This window comes from Schistocerca piceifrons, chromosome 3 (assembly GCF_021461385.2).
Source record: "Schistocerca piceifrons isolate TAMUIC-IGC-003096 chromosome 3, iqSchPice1.1, whole genome shotgun sequence".
NCBI lineage: Eukaryota > Metazoa > Arthropoda > Insecta > Orthoptera > Acrididae > Schistocerca > Schistocerca piceifrons.
The window spans coordinates 295,619,686-295,632,457 of record NC_060140.1 but is presented as its reverse complement, the minus strand read 5'-3'; the positions used below and the strand labels follow the sequence as shown (position 1 = coordinate 295,632,457).

The 12,772-nt window shown below is 39.9% G+C and overlaps 1 protein-coding gene across 1 annotated transcript in view; it reads left to right on the top strand.

The window, feature by feature from the left end:
- The window catches only part of LOC124788496 (unconventional myosin ID), a 157,127-nt gene that overhangs the window by 87,431 nt on the left and 56,924 nt on the right, over positions 1-12,772 (top strand). Inside the window, exons 11-13 of the mRNA XM_047255766.1 lie at positions 1,830-2,074; positions 2,405-2,567; positions 2,651-2,817. Of these exons, the coding sequence (XP_047111722.1) occupies positions 1,830-2,074; positions 2,405-2,567; positions 2,651-2,817 (575 nt within the window). The remainder of the gene's footprint in view (positions 1-1,829; positions 2,075-2,404; positions 2,568-2,650; positions 2,818-12,772) is intronic.

The window sequence follows — 12,772 nt, the reverse complement described above, 5'->3', positions numbered from 1 at the left end:
GAATGCTGAAGATAAGGTGGGTAGATCACATAACTAATGAGGAGGTACTGAATAGGATTGGGGAGAAGAGAAGTTTGTGGCACAACTTGACTAGAAGAAGGGATCGGTTTGCAGGGCATATTCTGAGGCATCAAGGGATCACAAATTTAGCATTGGAGGGCAGCGTGGAGGATAAAAATCGTAGAGGGAGACCAAGAGATGAATACACTAAGCAGATTCAGAAGGATGTAGGTTGCAGTAGGTACTGGGAGATGAAGAAGCTTGCACAGGATAGAGTAGCATGGAGAGCTGCATCAAACCAGTCTCAGGACTGAAGACCACAACAACAACATAAATACATTATTTTTTCTAGTATGTACTTACATGTTAGTAATTTAAATGTAAGTCATTATTTAAAATCCTTTTTATTGTGTATTCTGCAGTAGTTCTACACTTTATTTTCCTCAAATCTCTCTCTCTCTCTCTCTCTCTCTCTCTCTCTCTCTCTCTCTCTCTCTCTCTCTCATCCCATTTTATGATTCTGCTCAGCTGTTACTGCGCTTCCATAAATTATGTTCCCATCACCATATTCTTTTAACAAATTTTTGCAGGGACTTTCATAATTTCATATATTGCCCTTTCACTTTCTGTTTGCATAACATCTCTTTTTGTTGTAGTGAGGTATGTAATTGAACTATATATGTTAGTAGATTGTGATGCAGAACATATGTGTGTAAAAACAGAAATTTGCTTGCCAACATTTTTGGAAATTCATCTTACGGTTGCCAAATTCCATGCTGATTTTTGTAACAAATATAGTTCATTTTATTCATTCATTCATTAAGTTCCATAGATCCCATTAAGAAAGAAAACCTTCAAGGATGTGAATTGAATCAAGAGAAACAATTATCAGGTACATTATCTGTACATTGTATTAAGAATAAAATGTCACTATCCATGGTCCAGAGTCTTACATTAAACTGGAAGTTCCCCTGTAACTGTCTAGATCACCCATTTCAAAGGTTGGAGGAAGGCAAGGGTATATAACCTCCAGCATAACAATACATCATTCAGCTTTGCTTTACTTATATACTGGTTAGTGCTATTTGTGATTAGTCCAGCTAATTGTATCACAGTAAATTAGAAGTAAAGCCTCTAGCACCTACTCTTCGGGAGTGGGAGGAGACTGGTACTTCCTCATTTGTATTGAACAGCTGCTGTTTATGTTTGCTATGGGTAACTTGATATTTACTGGATTATGTTTATGTTTTTCAAAGTAAATGTTTACTTACATTTGTAACAGAGACTTTTGTATAGTGCACTACTAGTAGTCATGCAGTTTTATTATGTGAACACTGCTACTTGACTTGTAATGATTTTTCAATTCTTGAATCTAAGTAATCAGATGTATGTTTTTAATTTTCTTTTGAATTGTTAAAGATTTGTAATTTCTAGTTTCATTAGGGAAGAGCTTGTTGAATACCTTTGCAACAAAGTACACTTCACATGAACTAGCCTCAAGACTGGTGAAATTTGCTAGGCCATTGCAGGATTACATTAATCATAAATCATGTCCATCTCCTTCTTTCATCATATACATCTACTCACCTTCTGTTTTCTTCGTGGTCCTTGAGAATCTTATTTAATGTGACTGTATCCACCTAAGGCCAGATTGTCTTCAACATATTGTAACAAGTTGTGGAGTGGAAATTGCGATAGCAGACTGAGTAGTCATTATTTTTCTATCTGAGGTGCTGTGACCAAAACTTCTTTCATGTTGTAAATAACGTTTTGCTCCAAATTTTGGATTATCTCTAAATTGTGTGTTTTAAACATTTACTTCTCCACAGACAACCAAAAGGCCACTGACAGCAGGGACCTTGTTCAAAAACTCCATGATTGCTTTAGTGAAGACTCTGAAGAGCAAGGAACCATTCTATGTCCGGTGCATTAAGCCAAACGATGTGAAATCTGCTAGTGTATTTGACTCTGAGCGAGTGGAACACCAAGTGCGATACCTCGGACTCTTGGAAAATTGCAGAGTGCGCAGAGCAGGATTCGCGCATCGCCAGAGCTACACAAAGTTTCTTAAACGGTAATATCTCACTTTGAATTTCTTAAAGAAGAAGATAAAGGAATCTTCATTTCTTTTTAAGCAATTTGCCAGCCAGAATTTAGTTGTCTGATGGCCCAGAAACATTTCAGTTCCAAAGCAGATTTTACACTCTATGTTTTCAGTAATGCATAAATAAGCTCTTGAATGTATAGTGTAGTAAGTTGACTTCACCTGAATGAGGTAAAACTAACACATCACTAGAATAAATGGACAGTCTGTCCTCTAAGCTGTGTCACTTTATCATTATTTTAAAAAATATATAGTGTTTAAAAGACAACATTCTTCACTTTTGTAATCAATTTTGAACAGGTATAAGATGATATCACATTATACATGGCCTAACTTCAGAGCTGGCACTGACAAAGAGGGGACACGAATGCTCATTGATGAAAAGGGATTTTCACATGATGTCAAATATGGGCACACAAAAATATTTATTCGTTCACCCAGAACACTTTTTGCTTTGGAACAGGTATGCTCAAAAGATATGTTGTTGAAGTGGTGAAGTTTTTATATCACATCCATTCTATAATGATGTGTCTCTTCTCTCTTCAGGCAAGAAATCAGCTAATTCCAGGCATTGTGATCCTGCTTCAGAAACTGTGGCGTGGCACAATATGTAGGATTCGTTACAGGAAGATGAAAGCAGCACTATGCATATTTAGGCACTACCGAAAGTACAAGATCAGGAGCTACATGATCCAGTTGCAGACTGCCTTCATGTATGTATATTGTTGAATTGCAAAATATGAAAATTTAGGAAGGGAAATAAGCCTTTTGGTAACATTTTGGGGCTAATGAATGTACTAGGTGTAATTCACTATACAATTAAATTTTAATGCTAAGGATGTACATATATCATGTGTTTTGTAACGTAATACACAGGTGGGAGGAGTTCACTAGGCTTATTGTGTGTAAAATGGCATGTGTCACAAAAGATTGAGTGGATGATGGCTTACCATACACAAATCTGAAAGTAAAAATTGAGAGTAGTTCAGACAGGAAGCCATGAATTGAAGCTACAAGTTGTCAGCAGCGTAGGGACAAAATCTGAAAAGCAAAGTGAGATAAATGATCTAAATAAAACATGCCACTGTGTGCAAATAGCAATGGCAGAGCCCAGAAAGCTGTGGATACATCAACACAAGTGGCCAAGGAATAAGTGTGCACTTCTCTCATTGCCTGCTGTGCCAGGGGATCTTGCCAAGGGACAGCATGTCCAAGTTGCCTGTGGTGCAGCCGTGAAACCACACGACTCTGGATGGCCATTGCTGGTTCATTTGTCTCAATATTGATGTCCATATATAGCAACAGTACTAAATCCCTCCACTTTTAATAGTTCTGCAGGATTGGAAATGACCATAGTTGAATTTCACCCACTGGGCAATGGTGGGCATTGCATGAGTAGACCAATGGCATCTCGATTTGTGGGATTTATATCTCTGTAGCATCTTGTTAGCATGCTGCCTGGACCACTGGAGACTTTGGTTGCTGCTGAGGCATTGAAACAGTCAGTGTTTGCATTAGTGAAGGAAGTGGCTTAACCTCTGTGGGTGCCAGTCCTGCAGTTCCATCTTCAGCTGCTGCTGTTGCTAGTATTGATGGTGTGGGTGCATGTTGTAATGGCACTGTGCCAATGTCCAGAGTGTGAACCTGGGAGCTCTGGCAGGTGGTGGGGACGACTTGAAAGCGTGGTTGCCAAAAAAGGTAGGGTTGGATGTCCCCTGCATTGACTCGATGAGTGGGGGTGACTCCTGCATATGTCACAGCCACACCTGAGTCAGTTGATGGATCAGATACTCTGGCTTGGCCATGGTGGGTCAAATTTGGCGCCTTTTGTGCTTTAGAATGATTCTTAGTGCCATACCCAGCTTCCGGCCGAATGCGCAAGCCCACACAGTGGGACCCTGCTGGTAATGAAAACTTGGGTTCGAGGTTCATGGGTCAAAATGCAGCAGATCCAAAAGCATGCATGCCCTATGTCTATGCAGTATCTCAGGTGGGCTTCATCTATTGATTGGGATGTGGCAGGAAACACTGTTAAGACCCCTACAATGGTCATCAATGCTGTTCTTTCCTTGTTCATGTCTTGAAGTTTCTGATCATCTGCTTCACTTAGGAGTTCAGTGCCTGGTAGAAAGTTGCTGGTGCGGTATTGCATTACAATGGCAGAAATCTTCAAATTCGGTCAAAACAAATGGAGATCCATTGTCAGATACTATGGTTTAGTGAGCTTCCTGTACAACAAAGCACTCTGGTCACTAGGTGTGTGCAGTCATAGAAAAGACTTGCATCACATAAGGAAAATTAGGGAGCACTTCCACCACCAACAGCCACACTGCATCATGAAAAGTCCTGGCAAAGTTAATGTGCACCCGTTTCCGAGAGTCCTCAGGCTGGGGCCACAGAGAAAAACTTTTTGCTAGAGTGGCTTGATTGTGAGTGCAAGCCTGACACATAAGCACATCATGCTTAATTATGCCATCTATCCCTGGCCAATAAATATAACACTGGGTCAAAGCTATCATTCTCGACATTCCTTAGTGGGATTTATGTAACAACTGAAGGATGCAACCACAAAGTGGAGATAGAAAGATGGTATACATTCAGCATCCTCTGTAGACAACACTACTGTGAAACTTCGCTCAGTGAGCACCTCCCATGACATGCAATTTGCTTAATGAGCAAAACAAATTAAAAAAAACCACTCACTTAAATGAGTAATGCTTCGCATAACCATTCATGTGCAGGGGGAAGGGGGGGGGGGGGGGGACGTTCAACAGTATGAAAACCTTGCATTGTCAGCAGTGGTATATGAACAATGTCTTTAGTACGAATTGCGGTCTGGGTTTAGTGCTCTTTCTGCTACCATCTTAGTGCAGCTTTTCTAAGCTTGTGTTCACACTGTGTTTTTTTGGTGTAAATTTTAATAAACTTTGTAGAAATGTCCCTGAAGATAAAGTTGCAAGAAGATGACCATAAGTGAAAGAAAATGGCCTTAGAAATGAAATGTAACATCATTGAAAGATGTAAACGTGGTGTGACCATTGTTGATTTAGCGCGCACATACAATCGGTGTACATCAACTTTTTGCACTTTCCTCAAGAACAAGGATAATATTAAGGAACCAGATGCTTCAAAGGGAATGACAAGAGTATCTAAACAATGGTTTTGTATTGTGGAGAATATTGAAAGGTTGCTCGTTACATGGATAAATGAAAAGCAATTGCAAGGTGACACTATTAACAAGAACATCATTTGTGAGAAAATGAGAACAATTTTCGCTGACCTCGTTAAGAAGACGCCAGGATCCTCAACAGCCAAAGAAGTGTTTAAGGAAACTCATGGACGGTTCAAGAAGTTTAAGAAAAGAACCGGCATCCACAATGTTGTGAGGCATGGTGAAGCAGCAGTCTCCTACACAAAGGCAGCAGAGAACTTCATCAGCAACTTCAAGATGTTCATAGATTCTGAGGGTTATCTGCTGCAACAGGTTTTTAATTGGGCGAGATGGGTTATTCTAGAAAAAGATGCTGAAGCGTACCTTTATAACAGCAGAGAAGAATGCATTGCCTTGTCACAAGCCAATGAAAGACCATCTCATACTGCTATTCTGTGCCAATGCAAATGGCAATTTGTAAAGTAAAGCTCTACTTGTTTACCATTCAGAAACTCCATGAGCCTTCAAGAAATGTAAAGTCCAGAAGAGTGGAGGTCCAACAACAAGGCTTGGATGACACATGATCTTTTTTGTGATTGGATCAATGAAGTGTTAGGTTCTGTGGTGAAAAAAATATTTGCTTGAGATGAATCTACCACTCCATGTCTTGCTTGGTATGGACAATGCTCCTGCCCATTCTCCATGTCTACAAGACCACCTCCTTGAAGAATTTCAATTCATCAACATCCAATTTCTGCCTCCCAACACCATTCAGTTACTCCAGCCTATGGATCAGCAGATTATTTGTCACTTTAAGAAGCCCTACACTAAAGCACTCTTTGAGCGTTGCTTTGAGTTGACTGAAGCTACCAATCTCACTCTCAGAGAGTTTTGGAAATATCACTTTAACATCGTTGCCTGCGTCAAGATTATTGAAAAGGCATGGAAAGGGGTTACCAAGAGAACTCTCACTCCTGCTTGGAAGAAGGTTTGGGTGGAGTGCATTGTTGAATGTGACTCTGAGGCAGTCAAGTCAGTACCCGTGAAACGGGTAGTCAATGAGATTGTGTCTTTGGCCAAGAACTTGGGACTAGAAGTGGACAACTAAGATATCGATGAGCTTGTGGAAGATCACAGCCAAGAAATGATCACTGAAGAGCTTATGGAGTTGTAGTGTGCCTCACAGCAGGAAGTTGTGGAGAGGAGTTCTACAGAGGAGGAGTAGTAGGATGTGGCAACAGTAAAGCAGTAATCTTCTGGTGCAATAAGAGAAAAGTTGAAAGCATGGGAATTGGCGGCATCATACAGTCAACACCCAAATAAAGCAGTGGCTATGCGCGCTACAAATTTATTTGACAACAATTCTGTGTGGCGTTTTCACCAAGTGTTGAAGTGTCAACAGAAGCAAGTTACTACAGACAGCTTCCTAGTAAAAAAGAATTAGTTATGTATTGTGAATAACAAAGTACATAATAATGTATGATTTTTTTTAATAAATGGCATGAATAAGATTGCACTTTTTCTGCATGGAACACATCATTGTATCGTACATTAATTTATACGGGATAAATTGTTTGGCTTAGTGAGTGTTTTGCACTATGAGTAAGATTCTGGAACGAATTATGCTCACTATGCAAAATTCCACTGTACTCCCTGAACAACATTAACCCTGTTTTCATAGCAAAAGAATTTTGAAAAAAATTAGTTCTTGTCCTTTTGGAGACTCTATAGAAACCACATTGCAATGCTGACCCAACACTATACAGAGGTGGTCCCAGCTAGTAGCCAGTGCTATTTTGTGAGTGGTGATTGGAAAATCTTGCAAGATGTGTCACACAGTCTCATGTAGGACAAAACACACTGCTTCCATACGGTCAAACTCAACGTTGGGGCCATTGGGGAGCCGTGATAATGCCTAGACATTTTAATTCTGTGCATTGGGTAAAAAAATTAATGTCATAATGATAATTGCACAAGCTCAGAGCCCAGTGTTGCAAACACTGTGTCATTCTGTCTGGAAGTTTAGAACATGAAACAAAAAGAGAAATGAGGGTTTTGTAGTCTGCAAGTAACTGAAACTTACTCCCATACAGGAAATGGTGGAATTTTTTAACACCATACACCAATGCCACCTCCTCAATTTGTGAATAATTTTGCTGTGCCTACAAAAGTGTTTCAGAAATAAAAGCTATCACTTGCTCTATACCATAGGCTTTCTTTTGCAAGAGGATAGCCCCAATCCCGTATTGTCAATTGCAAGGTTCAGGAACTTAACCTGGTGTGAACATTGCTAAGCACGGAGCTGATCTCAGGTGTGTTTTCAACTGCAAGTATGCTTTGTGATACTTAGGACACTAACAAACAGAACGCCTTTGTTGCTGAAATGGCTCAGTGAATGTGTGAGGTGAGCTTCCTTTGGAATAAATTTTGTGTAGTAGTTGACTTCCCCCAGAAAAGATTGCAATCCTTGTGGGTTTTTCGACAGCTTTTCAGTTGCATCAATGTGCTCTGTTGCGTAATTCCTTTGCACTTAATATTTGCCGCAAATACTGCATGATTGTTGCAAAGAACTTTCATTTCTCCAGGTTGCAACAGAGCCCATTCTCCAGTAGCAGGTGAAATAGTGATCGTAAGTTTTGCTTGTGTTGTTTCTTGGTAACACCCAGCACCCAAATGTCATCCAGACAGTTTACGCACTACAGAATACCGTGAGTTAGTTTATTGCTCTATGTATCTTTGGAAAATTTATGGAGCTGATGTGGTTTCTAAAGGCAACCCCTTGTATTGATACATTCCAAAATGTGTATTTATTACCAGGATTTTCTGCGTGTCTGTGTCTGGAAGTAACTGCAAGTATGCATAACTTAAAATCAATCTCTAAAAAATACTGCCCCCCCCCCCCCCCTGCCTTCCCCACCAAATCTAACTTTGCTAAAGGGACTGGATATATGTCAGTCTCACTTTGTGCAATAATTGTGCCCTGAGGGGCCCATTTACGTCTTAATGCTGACCCCTTTTGCTTCTAAACAACCACCATGGTAAGCACCTGCTGACTAGCTGTGATCATTGCAATTACCCCCAATTCCTGTAACCTCTCAAACGTGCCCTTTACTTTGCCATGCAGTGCAAACAGAACTGGCCGTGCATGACACAGTTTAGGCATGGTGGACTGCTAGAGAAATATTCATTTCAAACTCTTGGCCCTACTCAGCATTGATTGGAATAAGTGCCTATAATTCTCTAATAATGTTTCTAAATCCTATAACGGTACTGAACTGGATCCCAGGTTCAGCTCATCTGATACTTGGAAACCAAATGTGGCGAACACATTTAAACCAAAAATATTTACAGCTGACTATGAATTTAAGACCAACAAGGCTCCGCTTTCTTCTGTTTTGCGCGTACAGTAATTTGCCCTCACAAAGGTATCTTTTGCCGGCTATATAAAATCACCTGCTGCTGCAGTGGCTGAGGTGGGGGAGCCTAGAGACTGATAGGTGTCCTGTTTAATCAGAGAAACTACTGCCCCAATGTTCACCTGAAATTGTGTGTAATACCATTGATCGCTAACTAAATCAGGAGTATTAGGCATTTGGCTGGGTTCTGTTGAGACTGAAGTTAAGGTGAACACCCGCACTTGGTCAAGTTCTGCTGCCCACGGTGTAGTGGAGAACGTAGCACGTCAGCCTGCAATGCTATTTCCTGTCCTAACAGAGTGCTTCCAAGTGCCTTGTTTGTGACGGGTGTAGCATATGTTGAAAAAATTTGGACATTGGTGATGTTTGTGGCACATACAGCAGTCTGGACAGAAAATGAGCATCAGTGAGGATGAATTTGACACTGAGGGGGATCATTTCTTGAAGTCTAAGGAGTAGGGTCTATGCCGAGAAGCCTGGCAAGGTTGCATCTGTTTTCTAAGTTCGTTGAAATCTACTTGGGAGCAAGAAAAGTTTCCTTATGCAGGATTCACACCCTGAATGTCAGCTAGGGGCTAATTTGTTGATAAGGGGTGGAGAGCTAAGCTATTTTCCAGCTGTAGGAAAACACTTTTTGAGCCGGTGCCAGCACCTCAAACATTTTGGCAATATTTGCAATTGTACTTAACTGGAGGTAGGATGATTCCAAACCTCTAAAGTGTACCTTCTTGTCTGGTGCTAATCTGACAGCTATATCTATATGACTCACCACTATGCCCCACAGGTCCTCAACTCACAGGCTGCATCCACATGTTTTGAATCAGCAGTGCATTCTGCTTAATCAACTCTTGCAGCCACATCTATTTCTACTGTTTTTGCTGCAGTGGTTTTTGATACTACCAAAGCTCCAAAAACTGTTGCTCCATCAACATAAACTTATTCACATGCAAGAGTCAGCCTCGTCACCACTTTTGTAATGCACATATTGGGTGACGGAGTATCGTTAGATTTATCCTCTCAAAAATGGTTAAGTGGGCAAAAAGACCTAGCGGACGGCAGCTAACAATATACAAATCTAAAAGGACAAACAGAGAGGGATTCACACATGAGGCCAAAAGAATTGTCAACAGCAAACGAACAATACCTAAACAGCAAACAGAGTGAAATAACCTAGAACAAGCCATGTCGCTGTGTGCAAATAGTAACATTGGAAACCGGAAAGCTTTAGATACATCAACACAACTGGCTGAGGAAAACATGTGCACTCTCGTCATTGCTAATGCTGCCAGACAGTCTTGCCAATAGACACTGTATTCATGCCACCCATGTTGTGGCCAGGCAACATTACAACTCTGGACGGATAACGATGGTGCATTCATCTGATTCAGTGTCTGAATCAGGTCACAGTGCTAAAATCAGTTCTTCACTTCCAACTTATTTAGTCACCACTAAATTTGTGTTTTACATTAACAAGTTCCAGGAGTCATTATTTTGTGTATCATAAATACGCTGCTCATGGTTTGAGGGCATAACAAATTACTTTTTATTTGGGATTATGAGGTGTGTGAGAAAAGTAATGGGACTGATCTGTTATCTACCAAAGTTTTTATTTATTTATTTTTTTCAAACAACAATATTGTCCCCTTCAAAGTAGTTCCCTTCGGCAGCTGTACACCAGCTGAGTCATTGTTCTCAGTCTTGGTAGCAGCGCTGAGAGACTTCAACTGGTAGCGTCTTTAACATGTCACTCACATTCTTTTGAACTTTCTCCAGAGTCCCAAAATGATGAGATTTATGACATTTTTCAATTTTGGAAAAAGAAAAAAGTCGCAAGGACTCAGACCAGGTGTGTTGGGGGGGTTGTGAAACAACAGGAATGCCTTTTAAGGAAAAAAAATTCCATGATGGAAGAGGCCATGTGACATAGGGGGCATTTTCATGATGCAGCATCCACATGTCTGCAAAGTCCAGTCTCACTCAATTCACCATTTTCGTGAGCCTTTCCAGGACATCTTTGTAAAATGCTTGGTCGACATTTTGTCTTGGAGGAACAAATTATCTATGCACAATACCCCTACTATCAAAAAAGTGAATCAGTATTTTTTTGTCTTCGATTTGCTCGTTCCATTTTCCTCTGGTTGAGTAGTTGTCTCAGTGTGCCATTCCTCACTTTGCCTCTTTGTGTCAGGAATGTACTCAAAAGTTCAGAATTTATCACCTATGGTCACATGACTGAACCATTCATGGTCATGGACAATCCTCTCAAGATGATCAACACAAGCATTTCTTTGATTGTCAGTCTGCTCAGTTGTGAGGTTTTTCAGCAGCATTTTGGCCCAAACCTTATGCTTGTGGAAAACTTTGGTCAAAATTTGATGTATAGTGAAAGTGTTTAATGTAACCTCTCATCATCCTTATTTCGAAGGCCACACTCGTAGATTCCCCAAGTTTAACCCAAAACTTGAGGCATAACATTGCTGTATAAATGCCACTGTTCTGTTTTTCTAACACACAACAAAAACAAAACTTCAGTGATGGTAGTCTCAAAAATAATGGGATGGCTGTACAGAGCAAATTCTTGGATTGAGCATCTGGAAGGTATCAACACACTGGTGTACTCAAGTAGAACAACACAGTGTTGCCAGATTGGTCACAGTGTTGTCAGTCTCATTACTCTTCTCGCTCACCTCGTATTGTTGAAGGTTTTTTCCATTTTGCCATTCTGTGTTACTGTACCAGTCATTCCTCTGTTCATTTATGTGTAAAAATATGTAAATGTGTAATTCAGGTAACAGAACTAATAGACATCACTTGCCGAACGTAATAATTGAACCCATTAGTAATGATTTGGAACTAGATGATCTTGTGGACAGAAACAACAAATTTTCAGAAGACTGTGATTATTTCCATGATCCTGAAGAGTGAATACTGTGCTGCAAGTAGAAAAACTTGTACAGATTACAAAGAACCTAATGAATGAATTGCAATTCCACACATGAAACAATCTGCTCTTTTCAAAGGACAATTGGATTCTCTGTAAATATGAAAAACAAACTGGAAAAGAATGGGATCAAGCTGTGTTTGTCAAACAGACTACAAGTGTAATGCTGAAATTTGTACTGGAGGAAAATGAAATGTTTCAGCTCTGTTTGGACCCTAATGCGAACATTATGTTTCTAGTACTCTAGAAAGGGGCACACGCTGTATGTGGAATAATTCTATAAAATACTACTGTCCTGTGGGAATTGTGGGAGAGAAGTATATAAGCAGTTGGAACAATGATGATGAACAGGACAGATTTACCTAGAGACATTGTAAATAAAAAATTAACGTAATGACAAGGGTCATTTTATCACGAAATATCTTTTCTGTGTGGAATGAAAGATAATCTTTATGTACACAAATTGTCAACATAGCATGAGATGGTGGCTTTGCCTGCCAACACAGCATTAGATAATCCCTTTGCCAGCCAGTGTAAAATCTAGGAGCATATGTGTCGTAGTAGTAGATTCAGACATACTACACTTCATTATTTATTTATGTAAAACAAATGTTGACAGAGAAGCTGCTGGTGACCTGTTTTCCAAGCCAGTAAAAAGCTTTGAAGCGATTGAAACAGATTTTCTTCCATATATTTATGAGGGCAGTGTAAATGTCAACATCATTCATAGTATCTAAAGGTTTATTCTCTCTCTCTCTCTCTCTCTCTCTCTCTCTCTCTCTCTCTCTCTCTCTATCTTTTAATCTTTTGTTTGGTTTAATGTGGACTGCCACAATTTTCTTGTGCCAATCTCTTCATTCCAAGTAGCACTTCTCCTGATTTATTTGTTCTATTGTATTGCAGTCTCTGTCTCCCCCTGCAGTTAATGCCCTCTATGACACCCTTAGCATAATGGAATTCATTCCAAGAAGTTTTAACATGGGTCACATCATCATTGTGTCCCTTCTTCTTGTTAGTGTTTCCCATATATTCATTTGCTCACCAGTTTGGTGGAGAACCTGCTCATTTTTTATAAGTCCACTTAATTTTCAACATGCTTTTCTAACATCAAGTTGCAAACTCTAAAGTTCTCTTCTTTTCTGTTTTTCCCACAGTCTAAG